Source organism: Symphodus melops, assembly GCF_947650265.1.
Source record: "Symphodus melops genome assembly, chromosome: 2".
Lineage (NCBI taxonomy): Eukaryota > Metazoa > Chordata > Actinopteri > Labriformes > Labridae > Symphodus > Symphodus melops.
In genome coordinates, this window is record NC_136692.1 from 12,882,699 (window position 1) to 12,900,116 (window position 17,418).

Consider the following 17,418-nt stretch of genomic DNA (forward strand, 5'->3'; position numbering starts at 1 on the left):
GTGTTTTTTAGTTTGCATTGATATGTGCTTTTCTGTTTGTGGATTGTTTGAATTGATTTTATTGATTGATTCTACTGCGAAGGCAGCTGAATCTTTGCAGCACTATTTCTGAGTTCTAGACAAATTTCCAAGGGGCCAATAAAGTCTATCATTTGGTCTTAAACTATAAGTTAAGACAATAAAACCTAACAAAATTAAACCAAAATGTGCGCTCTTCTGGCACTCTTAAGAAGACAATGGTTTTGGAATGAGCTTTTTTTTAAACTGGCAAATAACCCAAATATGTCCTTGCCAGTAGAGACAGCAACCCAGAAAAGCTTCAAACACAAACATTACTCAAAATAGGGATTGGGTTACTCACATAGACTGGATTTAGCTTTATGTCATTGCGAGTGATATTTCTGCCAGTAAGGAGACTTAAAACCAACTGAGTTGTGGCAAAAAGAAGCTTATGGATGGGTTTACGAGTTAGGTGTTTGGAGCCTCAAAATCGTACATAACATTTTTTTACAAAATGGGAGATGTCTCACAAGGTGAAGCTCTCATTCCAGGTGGGGTTGAGGCAACACTTTATGGTCTTGGTCTTCTGCTTGCTCTCACTCTTTGGGTCTGGGATCAGCTTGAGCTTTACATAAGGGTCTGACAGGCCATTTGGGTCCATAGGCACCAGGTTCTTCGCCTCTTTAACTGTGGAGGATAGAATTTTAAAAGTGAAGGAGTGAAAAACATCCCAGGATTATACACACATTTAGACATTCAGTTTTTTAAATTAGATTTGGTTCTTTTTAAGCAGACAACAGGACCTTTGTGTGTTGGTGTGAGTCCAGTGTCCTGCCCTAAATAATTCAGATCTAACAACACTTAACAGCAGTTTAGTTTGTGTTCTATAATCAATCAACAGCTGTCTCTGAGAGAGAGAGAGAGAGAGAGAGAGAGAGAGAGAGAGAGAGAGAGAGAGAGAGAGAGAGAGAGAGAGAGAGAGAGAGAGAGAGAGAGAGAGAGAGAGAGAGAGAGAGAGAGAGAGAGAGAGAGAGAGAGAGAGAGAGAGAGAGAGAGAGAGAGAGAGAGAGAGAGAGAGAGAGAGAGAGAGAGAGAGAGAGAGAGAGAGAGAGAGAGAGAGAGAGAGAGAGAGAGAGAGAGAGAGAGAGAGAGAACACGTGGACGCATGTCCCAGTGGAAATGTGGGTCAATCGTTGAACCATAGATCGACTAATGGACTTTCCAGTTAAAGTCTTAGGCAGATGGAGTGGCTCAGTGAGTGTGTGTATGTATGTTTGAGAGGTACAACAGTGAATAAAGACAGACAGAAGAAGAGGGCACTCACTTGTGACAGAGAGAGCCTCCCCGGTGATCTGGGCAGTAATTTGGATGCGTCCTCTCCTTTCGGTGTGATCCGTCCCACACAGGCTCGGGACATTGGCAACACAACGCTTGTGGATGTTCATCATACAGTCTGTAGTTAAGAAATACAGACATCAAGTTGAGTTAATTTTATATGTACAGTACTGAAATCATTTAATTGTGCAACATATGACACCTGCAACCCTCCAAACCTTTAAAATAATGGGACATCTTTCAATTTCAGACATGTTTGGAGCCAATTTTTGCCTTCATGGGGTTGGACAGCTGTAGAGAGACTGGACATTGTGGGAGGAGGCAGTGGGGAATTGCATGCAGCAAGGTACCGAGGTCGGACTTGAACCCACAGATTCGGTGACGAGGACAATAGCCTCTGTACATGGGCATCTCTTAACTTGACATTTGCACAGTGCGATCCAGAAGCGATTCACAAAGAGTACTTCAGAAGTCAGCTGCCAGGAACGACCTCCAATTAAAAATTCATTTTATTTTTATGGCAAGCTCGAGGTTGAACTTGATGTTATTTAAAAGCCTTAATTTCATTTTTTATATGCAAGTGATTGGGTTGTTCTTTTTTTGTTTTTTTTGGGGGGGGGGGTTGAGTTTCCAATCTTCTTTTATTCAGCACTTCTGGCTGCATCTAGGCATGAAACGTTTCATTTAACAATATGTTCACCTTTAATTTAACTGCATAATTATTAGGTTAGCCAAACATTGTAAAACCACAACATAAATAGTACAAATTATAAAGACAGCACAACAGGACAGTTTAAAAAGAGCTTGGTGAGAACATCATCCTACAAAGCACAAATAATCACATGAGTTTACTAGAGATCATGTGGAGTACCATATACTAGTTAACTACATCTCTCATGGTTTCTGACCAATCTTTGAAATGTGACCAATGCAGTTTAAACCAGAGGACACGCTGTTATGGACAAATGAGCAGCATTCTATCCATTACAACTTTAAGATCTCGAAGACATGTGTCTGTGAAGAACTTCTTTTTTTTCAGCCGTGAACTTTGAATGGTCCTTATTTGCAAAATATCAGTATTTGTTCATGGAGAGGAAAGGACATTCCTCCATGTAGAATTAACATTTAAATAAAGAAACACTTAATTATTAGGCTGGATAAATGTAACAATGAAAAAAGCTTGAATTATATTTATTTTATTAAACACAAAAAGATCTAAAAACAGTTAACTCCTGGATCATATTGGATTAATGTGCATAAAATATCAATAAGTCTCTTAATGCAACTTATGCAACTCCACAGTCTGTCCACTAGAGGTCAGACTGCTCTGATGTATATTTCCCTCCACTCAAAGCAAGTGGTGCATTGGTTGAGTGTGAGAAGGTTGATGTTTGTAGACTTTACTGTTATAAATACTTTTATAAAATAACTTGTTTGTATGTATTTTATTCCAATATTAGGAATTTGATTTTTCTAATCATTATTTTATATTAATAATAATAAAATTATATTATATTTTATTTACTAGGCAACTCAGTATCAACTGCTACGCTTTGTGTAGTTGTAGGACAGTCATATAGAACATATTGCCAAAGAGAAAACATAATGCAGTAGCCCCTCCCACTCTCTCAAAGTGAATTCTCCCCTGATATCCTGTTGCATTCTCACATCAGCTCACTCTGACATCTTAAGGTAAAAATACTAAGGGACTGGTGGGAGAAGTCCAGTATTAAATCTGTTTGTGTTCACACACAGTTTACAGCTCAGCTCGAAGACTTCAGGAGCTGTGGACTATCAATAGTGACATCACTAGTGGATCGGCAGTCTAATTGTCAAGCCAACTAATAGGAATGTTTTCTAGGAGAGGGGCTCTTTTTATAAAATCAGCAAACAGAAGTCCTACAAAATGACAAGTCTAACTTTTTGTGAAGGGTGGGTGTTTAGATATAGACACTGAAAAAACACTAGAAAGCACAGGCAGACTAATACACTGACCAGATTAATAACCCCTAAGGACAAAGGTTCAGCCACTGCAGTCTTACTTACAGCCGCTGGCTGAGCAAAACTCCTGAAGTAATTCATGAACGTTTTGGACTTGTCAGTCATTAAGACTGCATAATAAGTTAAAACAGGAGCACATTTAAAATACAGGAATTTCCCTTCTGGGGTCTTGTAATAAAAAGAGGAAGAGTTGGTCTGACTCAGGCAATTGTGGTCTCGCTTCCCACTACTGAGAAACATCACACATGAAAAATCTTTGCATCACAGAAGGAGTCAATCATTACATCTCTACTCAGCCACAGAAAGTCCTATCTTTTTTTTCTCCTTATTACTAATTGCAAATTTACTTTACTTGTTTTTATTTTCCTCATATTGTGTATAATGATAAAAGATTAAAAAAAAGGTTATTAATCAAGCAACCACATACTGATTTCAGAGTGATACCTACTACAGTTCCACTGTTTAGTGCAAAGTCTAAATAGATATAGTATGGTGGTCATATGAATAAAATTTGCAAAAAACACAGACTGTCTATTCACGTTGTTTGTCTATGTAGGCTAATATATAACCAAACGGCACCTTTGTGTTTTTTGTTGATACTTCAGTCTTTATCTTCTGGTGACTTCACATAAAGACATGAACACTGCTGCAGAGCCCAAGTCAAAGTCCATAAACAAAGGTTTAATGAGAATCCACTAACCCATAAATAATGATGATTATGGCAGAAGATGCAGAGTTAAGCCCACTTTCTGTTTAGTGTCTTTGTTGCCAACAACATGCAAATAGTCAGCAATACATATGACACGACAGCAGGTCTGTAAAAACTATTCAATCATTGGTAGAAACCACTGATGGTATCTCTGCAGCTGTCATTAAGCAGATTATATCTATTTAACTGTTTCTTATTATTACTCATTAGTGTGATGATTATAAATGTTGGACGTGATCTAAAATGAAATAACATTTTCGCTGAACTACAGTCAACAACCAGTTGATCACAGGTCAGTTGTGAAATAAAAAAAACATTTTGTAGCTTAATGTCTTCTGACAAAGGTTTGATACCTCAAAAAGTGAAGTGTTGCAGAGTGTACGGAGTCACAGTTTGACAAAATCTCTATAATCCTAATGAAGTGGACCAACACTTTAAAAGAATGGATGTTTAAATTAAAGGCATACATTCTGAACAGTGAGGTGGAAACATTTTCATAAAAAGAATTAAAAAAAAAAAGATTATTTGATTTGGACTAAAACCATCCAGTGGGTTTTAGACTGCAAAGCCTGCACAAGACTACCCAAGAAAACTACCAAAAACATAGAAAATAGTATGTCATTGATTGCAATATATAAATTAAAAGCTGAATGAGTAGGATTTTTTAGATGCAATGTAAACTCAAAATTCACAGTTGGCTCCTCCTCTCCTGCTCAACAACCTCGAGAGCTTAGTTTTGGATGCATGCCAACGATCTGCTCCCTGAGCTCAACCAATAACTACACTTACACATAGGACACCATCTTTGGCTGGGAGCAACACACCTACTGCCTATAATACACGTACAAGTTAAGACTTCACTTTTATTCAGTCTAAGTATCTCAACCATAGGGACTGGAAAGACAGGAGTGATGAGCAGGTCATTGTACATGTATTTTGCCTCTAAAACAGAAGTTGTTATTTGTGCCACAAGTTCAAACAGTGTGTGATTTAACTCAAACTCAGACTTGTACGTACGGTCACATTTCATGCCCTGGTGTAACAGCCCATAGAGAAGAGATCCACAGTGGTCACAGAACGTCGGGCTGGAATAAGTATGAACTTTAAACTTGTGTTTACTTCGAGGATCCTGCAGAGACAGAAACAAAAGGATAAAAATCACTATTTTCAGTGTCAACATCATTTTCATTGTAGTTATTTCATCATTGGTCTGGTCTGTTGATGGGACAGGGAGGACAAAGATTTAAAAAAAAATCGGAAATAATCTGATAATTTCAAAAATTATTTATGTTTGCCCTTCCTTTATCAATACCATCCTCAGTGACTGCCACTACTTCTTGTCTCCACTTGCAACATGACTTCAGTCTACAATTTATGATTTTCCCTTATTTACTGTAAGAGGTTTAGAGCATATGTGTTGATTACATCGTGGGAAATAAAGCACACTTAAAACTCGGGCGGCAAGCACAACTGAACGAGCCCTTACACCTGAGTGCACCTCGGGGTATTCTGAATGTCGGGGTGTGGCACAGCTGCAGTTTCTTCGATCACAAACAGTGAAATTGTTTGTGAATCGTCATGGGTTTTTGGACACAATATAAACCAACTGAGTAAGCCCAAAAGGATGTCTCACCAGTCGGTGGCACAATGACCGAAATGCAAATGATCACGTCTGTGGCTAGATGGTGACTTTAATCAAACTTGTTGAATCAATTTTGACCGAGAAGCTTTAACTTACAGTCACTTCGTCTTTCATGGCCAGACGTCAAATTAGGCAGGCCGCCATGGCCACGCCCTTTCAGTTTTGTTCATGAAACAAATAACTGTTTCTCTATCAGGTTCTGGTGTACTTTATATCCTCACTGCTATACTTATCTTTGACCTGGGACCGAATATTAGCCATGCTGATACTTAGTACAACGGCACTCCCTCTCTGGGGAATTCCTTAAGGATCGTGTCCTATTTAAGTGAAGCAATCCTTTTAATAGTTCCTACATTAGAACAGAGCAGATGTTAAATAACTGAGAGAAGTCAAATTACTGATGGCTGAAAAAGGGGACACAATACAAGAGCTTATTCATTTAACACAAACAAGGAAAGAAAGAAGAGTTAGGGATTAATGAACATCAGTTATATAATCTTAAATCCATGCTGACTCACAAATCGAGTGTGTGGTTGTGTTTGTGTGTCTATGTTAATAAAAGATACTGGCTCATTAACCTTAGGCAGCCAGGCAGCACATTCTCTCATACTGAAATGTCTCTGTGTGATTTGGGGCTGACAGCTCAGCAGGAGAGAGGGCAAGAGGTTACGTGTGTGTGTGTGTGTGTGTGTGTGTGTGTGTGTGTGTGTGTGCAGGAACTAGATGGGAGTACACAAACATAAAGCAGATGCTGACCTTGCTAATGTCATAAATGAGCCTTAAACAGAAAACAATCATTACACATTTGTAGGGATGTAAAGATTCACTCAACTGCTTATATGATGCGATTCATTTTACAAAATGAGACAAAAGAAAATTTATGAGTACAAAAGGTTTCTTTCATTTTTAATGAAAACACTAATACACCTCGTAATCGCTTTGACTCTTGAACCCCTTGGGCGAACCTGCTTGTTAATATGGTTTGGTCTCTACAGCTGCCATTGTAATGCAACAACAACCAAGCTGCTGACGCTCACCGGATGCACGGTCTGAAATTAATTTTTTGACCGGCCAAGGTTGCGGGTAAAATTCGCCAGCCAAACATATTTTTTACAGGGCGAAATAACAAATCAGTGTTTTTGTGTCACATACACAAGTTCTCTTTTGATTTAGCTTTGACAACATTAGACACTTCATATAATCAGCCTGCTCATTATTAGACGTGTATCTGTGACTGCTCCTGCTGCACGTACATTTAGCACGCACAATACACACTGTGTTTCGCAGAGTCTGAGTGGAGAAGTTCACACACGACTACAGCGACTGTAAGATGACGTTATCGTTCTGTTAGTTGCAGACACGGTGAGACTGAATGGAGAAAAGTCGACCGTTTGATCACGTGTTCCTGACTTGGTCATATGAATCACGGGTCAAGTTAGAAAGGGCGGGCCGTGCGCCTTTGTGCATGTGCGTTTGCACTAAGGAGTATGTTGGTATGTCTCAGCGTGCTCCGCGATGCTCACAGTCATGACAGCAGAGAGAGGAGCTGCAGCTACATAAAACGCGTTTAATACTCATAGCATAGTTTTGATTACTTTATGGTAAAACATTTACCCGCTCTGTAGCAGATAGCCCTCTGAAATGTCACCAAACAGACCAAAATTACCGACCCGTATCGTCCTATTTTTTGGTACCCTTCTGTTGGGGTGCCAAGTTTATCAATCTGACAGCTAAACACTGCAGTCCGTTGATTGGTCCCGAAAGACAGCGACATTAAAAGACAAACAAAACCCTGCCATGTTTAAATACCCAGTCAATTGTGTTTTTTCTGGCTGAATTTCTCCTGTTATTGTCTGAAGCATTAGTAGCATAAAATACTATGAAGCTTTCGACTCCCCATTCCGTTCTCTTAAATGGAAAAAAAAAAAAAAAAATCAGCAGTGGTGGTCATATTTCAGTAGCGGTGCACCGCCTACTTACTGAGCTTACAGACTTACAGAGCCGGATGTTGGAGCATCTTTAAATTCGACTCTATTCTTTAAGTCTTTTACATGTTAGATTGTGTAGTTATTTCCTTCTTGTTGCACTCCAATACTTTAAAATTGGATAAACTTGGATTGAACCACACTATTAGAAACATGCACATAGTAAGTGATCAACTAGTGTTTTCAGAAGACTGGTTATGAAGCCCAACAATGGCAGTTGCCATGTTGGAAATATCATTTCTATGTAGCTCCTTCCAGCAACTAACCTCCCGCAAATCTAGTAACAGGCAAAGGTGGAGCTGAAGTGGGCTGAAACACGCTCATCTAGCTTTTGCAACTTTTTTTAACAAGCTAGCAAGTTCCAAAAAATAACAGCACGAAAACAAAGCCAACCGTCAGTGAAGCTTAGCTTCCTGGTTAACAGCTTTAACCTGTGGGTTAACTCAACCACACAGATTTGATGCACAAACCTTAATAGAAATTGATTTCTCAATTTTTAAAGTCACCAAAAATGTGCATCTTTGTTGTAAAAACATGCAAATACTGTGTGGGATCTAATGAGGATTCTTTAGTTTTTGAGCATGCCTCAAGTGCACACCTAAGGAACTTTTTAAAATTCATTTAATGCATTGGGTAAATCTTTCAAAATCTGAGGTTGCTGCTTGGACTGAATCAGGTGTAGTTGTGTAATTCCATTGATACCTGTAAAAGCAATAAATTCAGTACATGAAAACGTTTAATGCTGGTTCCCCTCAAAATATCTGTTTTAAAAGAAGAGAATACAATAATGAAAAAGTTCAAAGTGTTTGAATACATTGAGCATTTGTGTGTTTTTGCGTGACACACTCTCTACTTACATCAGAGGCAGGTCCTTTGTCAGCCCCAGGACAGGAAAAGGTGACAAATTCATGACAGCGCTTATGGACCACAAAACAACACACTGTGGGGGAGAAGAAAAAAAAATGAATCAAATGTTAACTCAGGTTCCTTGCATAGCCAAATCAGGTGACACATAAAGGCAACAAACAGAAAAATCAATATGTCAATTATGTGGCATTAGTCATTGCACAATAGTCCTCTCATATTTCAGCAGTTCGCTTTTGTTTCTTCTGTGCAGCCAACAACTATATTTAGTTTTATAGCTTCAGTCTGGAGGAATTATATTTAACCAAAGCATAGTGGGATATTCAATCATGGCCAATAGCACTGAGGTTGCTGCAGGAAAACAATGCAAGCAGATCCAAATGACAGCAGGAGACTTCAGTGTTTGAAGTCAAAATCATTCGTGTAGTAAACGACCAAAATAAATCTCCTGAAAGAAACAAGCGGTTTGATTGGATGGCGACTCGACATGAACATCGACAACAAATGCTGGTTCTTGGAGAATGAATGCTTGATCATTGCTGGGTATATAAGAAGTGTGTCTCTTTCAGAACTGCCACATTTTTTCTTTAATATTATGATTCAAACATTTATTAAAGGACTGTTATTGTTTCCCGGTAATGCACCACACTTTTATATGGTACATTTCCTTATTGGAGTTCAGGCCAGAGTTTACAAAGCACGTACCGTCTTAGTAAGTGTATTTTTAAAAACTAGTCTTATGGTTTCACTTAGACATATTAAGGCCATCTTTTAAATGGTCAGACTGTAAAATAAACGTCGACACCGTTTCAGATATGATACAAAAAATTACCACAGACAGACACCTTATAGATCCCGAAGGAAATTCAATTCCCAGGGGTATGCACTTCGCAGTGGAAACAATGAGTGCTCAAGTCAGTACTAAGATTAGTAAAACGTTTGTTGTGTGGGCCTACTGTGTTCATTCAAACAAGACAGACACTGTTTGTTTGTTTGTTTTTTCAAAGAAATCTTAAGTAAAGGAAACAACTTTGCAACTTTGAAAGTGATCTGCAGAGTCATTGTAATGATGGCTCTAAAAATATAACCTTAACAATGGCGTGATAAACCCTCAGTAGTGGAGTGATTATGTTTAATACATTTAAGATCAGCAGCTACTATAGATATCCAGCTGTAAGTCAGTATGATACTCAAAACTGAACAGAGTCATAAGAAAGACATCCCTTTGTTATTTTATTCTAGGTCACATAAAGATCCTTTAAACTTTCATGAGTCTGTTCCTACGGATGGAGATGTGAACATGACCAACAGAAAAACTCCATTTAGATAAAAAGAGCAGCTCAGTCTCCTCTACTGTGCAACAACATCATGGGTAACTCCTTGATTTCACTTACGTATTGTATATGACTGGTGTCTTTAAATCCAAAAATATATACAGATGATGCCACAAGTCTCAGGCCAAGAAAAGTGCAGTTCTTTACAGATGGATAGAAACCGGATAGAAGCTACCTGGAGCCATGGGGAGGCTAATTGTGTCTGTTTTAATAGACTGATAAAGACGATGACTGTTTTTTCTCACAAATCTGATTGTATTTAATATCAAACGATTAAAGACTTTACATTAAAAGTAAAATCATAATTTAGCAAAATAACATTACTCAGGTTCACACTGAAATTAAACTAAATAGACAAGGAATTTTTATTCAAACAAACTTGCTTTACAATCAACACTGACAACTGAATCGAAGGAAATAGCCTCTCAGCTAGTTTGCAGCCTTTTAGCTTAGCCAGCATTAGTTCATTGTATTTATTGGATGGAGGTAAAAAGTGTTTTCAGACCAGTTTGATGCAGTCAGATGAAGCTCAGGCTATCTTTCAGTTACTCTCAGATTAATTTGTGCTAATTTAGTAAAGAAAACAAACTATGCTTTTTAGATTTATTTTGGATTTGAGAGAAACAATGCAAATATGCACTATCTATTTTTCAAATGTGTATGATTATTGCAAACATTTTCACACAACACACATATTGTAGGACTGGGCAATTAATAGAAAATTGGAAGACGACACCAAATAAAAAGAAGTCAAATGTCAACACTGCAGAAATGCAAGTTATTTCATTTCTGCTGTTTTAGAGAAGTTCATTTCTCATATCACAGAGCTGATTTGAACCCCTTCCACTTTGTAATAAATTCCAGAATGGAGTTAAAGTAGACTGAGTTGTTTTGGTTCGGCTTTTCTGCCAAACTGACAAACCTGATAATGAAACATGAATAATAACGGCCACTTCAAATTAACAGAGAACCACACACGTGCACAAAAAACACACACAGGGTGACATTACGTTCTGGTTTGATCTTAATTATTCACATACTCAATACATTTTCATGAGGCAGCCGTGACAACTGACAGCACTTCTGTAGGATTCAGGCGCTTAAGCTGGAACAGCAGAGACGATTATGTTATGTCTGTGCACACCTGGACCACCTCACATGCACTGGAGATTTTGGTAAGTGCAGTTTTACAGTAGAGTATAAGGACGGTAGTTGCTTGGTGTTTGGCTTTGTCTAGCACGGTTGAATTGTGTCCATCTGTAGCTTTTCACAATGCAAATGAAAAGACGGACTGTGACCAAAAAAAAGAAATGCAGAGAGAAAGAGAAGGAAGAAAAAGAATGAGTGAAGAAGAAATCAAGACAAACAGATAGACAGAGAGTGTGTGTGTGTGTGTGTGTGTGTGTGTGTGTGTGTGTGTGTGTGTGTGTGTGTGTGTGTGTGTGTGTGTGTGTGTGTGTGTGTGCGTGTGTGGGATGGGACACAGCTGGGTTTGAGGCAATGTGAGGGGGCGGAGAATTCATTTATGTGCCGTTTTTTTCAGCGAGTCAGAAAAGACTCGAACAGAAAAATAGAGCGACAGAGACACATGACAGTTGCACTTTCAAGCTTTTTGTTCATAAATCTGCTCTATCTCACACCTGTGCACGCCATGCACACACACACACACACACACACACACACACACACACACACACACAGACACTATTGAAAGACAGCCATAGTGACCTGCCGAAGAGGTCTTCACTCTGTTGCCTAGCAACCAGGCTAAGCCCTACAGTTGAATCTTCACACACACCGCCTTATTTGTGGTGACTGGCAGCGATAGCAGCAAATCACAGCTGATCCATTAGAGGACTGTTTGCGATTGAGAACTGTGACCCACAGATGGACACTCATTATCACCTTCAGACCTCAACATGTCTCAAACAACTACATTTGCAAAAAGGAACAATCTCTCTAGAGACTTTTGTAGGACTAAAAACTAACACTGGTTTGTATTTTATTGATCTGTAGTTTATTGTTTTGCCAATAAAATATCAGACAATTCTGAAAAGATTCACGTTTCATGAAGCCCAAGACGATGTCATCAAATGTCTTATTTGATTTGTAAACAACCCTAAACTCAAAGAGAAGGTATAAAAACTACATACATTGAAATAAAATGTACTTTTTCAGTTATTTGGTAAATTTTTATTTAACTTATTGATTTATCAAATCATAAAAACGCAAAGACTATCATCACGCTGGTAACCAAGTCTGAGGACATGGTTTCCTGCTGAAAAACGGTGGACTGCTTCCTCTGGATGGAGAGTGAGTCTCTGCTCAAGTCTGTATCTGTATCTCGGGGTATTGTTTACAGAGGACGGTATAATGGATCACAAGATTGACAGGTGGATTGGCTCAGCTTCAGCATCATTGCATCGGAACATCCTGGTGAAGAGGAAGCGGACCCAAAAGCCAAACCTCACAAAAGCACTTAGCTCACGAAAACATTAAAAACAAAAATAATGAAGAGGCAAAATGATGTGCAATATTATGTGCAATATCCCTATGCATACAATATTGCAATAGATTCAAAGACACGGAACAAAACCATACAGATATGATTGCCAGTTTATTGTATGTACAGCCTTTCAACGATGCATCATTTTTATGTCCCCTGGTTTCTGTTCTTGTCTGTGATATTGACAGTTTTGTGTTATCAGTCTGCATCATTTGAATCGAATTGCTTCAAGAGTACTTTATCTCGTTTAAGATTATTATGGGGGGGGGTTTTGTAAGTGATTATAATGTGAAGTACTATTATTAAACACGTACAGGGATCAGCAGACAAATCACAGGTACGGATCAATAATTGTGAGAAAACATATCGCCTTTCTTTTAGAGGTACAGCCACAAACAATAGAAAGTAATACATCCATTTACAGAAAGTGCCTATTTTGAAAAATCACTGATGCTCAATTTCATAAATTTGCCTGTAACAGTAAATAGTTTTGATTTCCTATTTCCCGTCTTCAGTCAAAACCACCACTGAATTAACATTTACAACTCACAGAAAAAGCAAAGCTTGAATATAGAAATGTGTATGATGTTTTTCAGTTTTGTCATATTTGAGCCCATGCCCTCGCAGTCACCCACAGATCTGTCCTCTTTAAGCAGAGCCATCTAGTCTGTGATGTCAAGTGTTGTATAAACTCTACACAGTGGATGGCCTGCAAAGGTACAATACCCGACCTCCAAAAACCAAAACTGGGCTGAATGAATTCAAAATTTACATTTTACGCTTTAAAATTCATTGTGAACGAATTCACTGTGGTTTACTCTGCTCTACAATACTGCTTGTGTTTTCTCAGCCAAAATCAAAAGGGTCATTAAATATCTTGCAATACCCATTACTTGCTGCGGCATTGTTGCTAATCAATAATGAAGAACCAACCAAACAAACCACTTATCAGTGATCAGGATTAAATGTCAGCCACAGCTCCATACAATCAATGACCATGACAAGCAGGGAAAACAAGCCATTATTTTGTCATATTTCCTGTATTTGATTGACTGAGACTGCTACATTTGTAAAGTGGACTAAAACACGAGATACAGTTTTACAAGTTTGTATACTGTTGTTTTTTTAAACCGTTAAACAGCAGATTACTAATGGGGTCGGTGGGGTGTGAAATCAAAGGCCTCCTCTGTGAAATGGAGAACATCTGTTGCACTTGAGAACTTTTGGGGTTAAAAATAACTTCTGTATGACTTAGTCAGAAAATACATGCTTGCAAAAAAAAAAAACAGTATGATAAAACACAGATAACCCTATAAATCCAGTAAAAATTAATGTACAAGTAGTTCATTTTATAAATCTCTTGGCTGTTGGTGGAACATAATACATGATAATGACAAACATACTGTTCTTGCAGCCCTTACTGTAACTGGAAACACATTTGCATACTACTGATGTAAGCGCCTGTTCATTTGTTTTATTAGCAAGTCTACGTGTAACTATAAATAGTAAGGGACACAGACTGTTCTCTGTCTTACCTGAGGGATATAATCCACAAAAACACATTTTTTTCTTATGATTTAATTAAAAAAAAGGGGGTCTCAGATTTTCTAAAATAATATCATGAAGTTGAAGATAAGGAGAAGGGTTTGTTTGTTGAATAGAGGCCAATCATTTCTGATGGAACTCAGCTAGCATTGACAGATTTCTCACTCCACTTGAACTTTTGACCTAGAACAGACTGTTAGTTGTTATATGCAGATTACCACCTGAAAGCCTGGGTGTCACTACAGCATTGTCCAGTCCACTTTTGCTATCCACTTTTCTTGCATACAGCACAGCCATGGCCATAACTTCTCAGACCTCAGAACAGAAAATTCAAATTGGAGATGCAAATTTTATTTGCAGCATTTAAATAGTTTGTTTTCAATGTGGGGAAAGGTGAATAGAAACCCTTAAAGAAGCTCTTCATACACTGTTCTCTCATCTCCTGGGATATGTCAGCAAAAAAGAAAGATTGCCTTACAACACTGTGTCCTTAAACTCTGATCAGACATCTCGATCAGTATGAAATGACAAGGTTAACACACATAGGCATGCACACACACACACACACACACACACACACATGAAAGAAAAGCAAAGGTAAGAGAGAAGGGCAGAGATCTTAACTTATTGCAGAACAAGTATCCAAACACACCCAGATCGCATCATTACCATACAAACACAAAATAACCTGGCCTTCAAGTCTGAACAAGTCTGCACCACATGTCTGAAATTCTTCTGTACCAGGATGAGTGCTGATGATTTGCACGTGTGTGGAAGAGTGTGCGTGTATGTGTGTGTGTGTGTGTGTGGGGGGGGGGTGAGCACCACCCATTCATGCTGCCCTGCTTGTTCCTGTAGTTATCTATATGACTCCACTCTTCATACAATCATCTCTGTTTCTAGGTTGTTGGGGGTTTTTTTCTTTCATCTTTTCACTGTAAAAATAAAAAAGGAAAAGTCACTGATGTACTGGATGTTTTGTCAAAACATTTCAAGCTACTCTAATATGACTCATAAAGTCCAAATGCATAGTAAATTGAATGGGTTTCAGTCTGAACATGTTTTGATTAATCTGGCATACAACAAAAACACATTCAAACAAACCTGAGGTTAAAGCTATATAGAACCATTTTGAACTAGAGCTGTAACTGTTAGTTATTGTCATTATCAGTTAATCTGTCATCTGTTTTCTTAGTAAAACTATTTGTTGTTTTGTACATTAAAAAGGTCCAAACGAATTGACAGTTAGAAAAAAACAAAAACTATATTTTCACTTCTATGGATCATGATGAGGCATCAGAATGAGTTTTTCAAGATTTTATTTTCAGAGGACAAAAGAAGAGAGAGTGCAAGTTGGAAACCAGGAGAGAGTGGGGAATGACAAGCAGGAAAGAGGCTGAAGGTTGGGTGGAACTCAGGCCACCTGCTTTGGGGACTCCACCAATTGTCCATTGAGGATACAACCTAACCTTATCTTGTTTTTTAAATGTCTTGAGTGTTTGAATGTGAAGTCTTTTGCATAATTAATGTTCACAAATTTAATTTTCTGATGTACTCAAATGAAACTGATATCAGCTCAACATATTGACCAGTCAAAATAGTATGTGGTTAAATACCAGATAGCGGAAAATATCTAAATCTACTCTACTTATAGGTTTGCTAACTTTAAACGTGTGTTTAACACCTCACAGTCTGGGGAGCCTGATAGCCTAACAGTTACATGCAAGCCCCATGTAAACTGGCTAAAGTCCTCAAAATTTAAAGTTCTCGAACCCAACATTGGCCTTTTGCTGCATGTCGCCCAACACTCTCACCTACCAGCATTTCCTGTCTTGCTTAAGGGACAAAATATCTTTAGAAGAACACGGCCAACAATAAGTCCAGTTTTTAGCTAAGCTAATGTTATGTTCTGTAAACTGTAAATCACAGAACTGATGCTTACAGAAGACTATTTAGTTATATTTGTTTTTTCTTACTCTCAAGTAAAAGTTACATTTAAAATTGGGGTTTGAAAATAAAATCACACCGCAATATTACGACAGATATTTGAAGTAAAACCACTCAGGACAAATGGGAATGTTAAATTCACCAACAAAACTTTTTGAAAAAGTTTGTTAGAGTCTGTGATAAACATGTTATTTATGTATGTAGAACAACATTTAGTCTAACCATGCCTTATTTCATCACCACAGTATTTCATTAAAATGCTTCATTGTAACTTAAGCTTTCAGTATTTTTTATTTTAATAATATTATTAGCATTTGGCAATACTTGAGTTACCCATGAGTCCCCTAAAAAACAAAAAACAATCAACTTTATACAAAGTCAGAAGTTTTCAGTTAAAGCTCCTCTTAACTAAATGCTAGGTCAGAATCCAGCACTTGTTTGTTTGTTTGTAGAGAAGATGTGTGTGATCCATGGGCATGCTAAAAAGATTTTTTTTTTGAGCTGTTCACATAATCCAACATACTCCTTCCATAATCCTTGAACCCCATCTTTAAACGTTGACAGACAAAGATGTTCTTCTTTTTCATTTGGTTCAGTAATAAAGCTTCAAACTGAAGGGTTCATCTTCTTGCTGTCACATGGTTAACTAAAAATGTTAAATGTTTCTATTCTAGAGCTGAGAGTTGAATGAATTGAATAGTTGGCATCTATTTTGATAATCTATTAATCCATTTAAGATGTTTTTCTGATGTAAAAACTCTCTAATTCAAGGCTCTTGCATGTAAAAAATGTTCTGTTTTATTACTTCTTTGTGATGCTGAACTCAATATCTTTGGGTTGTTATTGATAATTATATATTTTACTCCTATTTCCGATTCCAATTCCTTAAAATGTTAATCGGCTGAAAGGAAGCACCAATCCAATTCCATTGAAACAAATAGAAGTGTGCACACAATAGTTTAACAGCAGTAGGCCAATTTTCCCATCCCATATACAATACTACTGTTAGCTAAACCTCAAAACTGAACCCCAGCACAACTGTCATTATGCAAGTGAGACATTCAAACTCAATTTATCACCAAATTGTTGACATTTTGCAACATTGCATTCCCTTGTTAGCACCACACTATTGTTTTTGTCATTCAGCAAAATGCCTGAAATCAGCACTTTTTTATCAGGATCTTATTATTATTATTATTATTATTTCTCTTCTATTTAATAGACACTGCATTGGCAAACAAATGATCAATTATTGATAATGAGAAACAAAACAGCTCTAAATGTGAGCATCTTTCCTGCAGTATGATCAAGGCCTCTTGCAGTTCCACCAAATTTATCAAAATGTAACAAAACTGTCTGATTTCAAATTAATGCTCCAGCTTAAAAAATAACATTAAGTTGGCAGATTTAACCCAGTGTTAGGATACTTTCTTTTGACTTGCTAATCCCTATATCAGTGCTCACATGGCAATTAATACGTTTATGTTAAGTATTTTCTCCAACCTCAGTGTGAAAAATGATCACAAACTACATCAAGACTGTTTGTTTGT

The 17,418-nt window shown here is 37.6% G+C and overlaps 1 protein-coding gene across 2 annotated transcripts in view; it reads right to left on the reverse strand.

Annotated features, from left to right (window-relative positions):
* LOC306819672 (protein kinase C beta type) overlaps positions 1-17,418 on the reverse strand; it is a 30,139-nt gene that overhangs the window by 10,733 nt on the left and 1,988 nt on the right. For both annotated transcript variants that reach the window (XM_079337115.1, XM_079337114.1), the window contains exons 3-6: positions 8,530-8,612; positions 5,063-5,174; positions 1,325-1,453; positions 531-687 (exon numbers count right to left, since the gene is read on the reverse strand). In XM_079337115.1, coding sequence (XP_079193241.1) covers positions 531-687; positions 1,325-1,453; positions 5,063-5,174; positions 8,530-8,612 — 481 coding nt within the window. The remainder of the gene's footprint in view (positions 1-530; positions 688-1,324; positions 1,454-5,062; positions 5,175-8,529; positions 8,613-17,418) is intronic.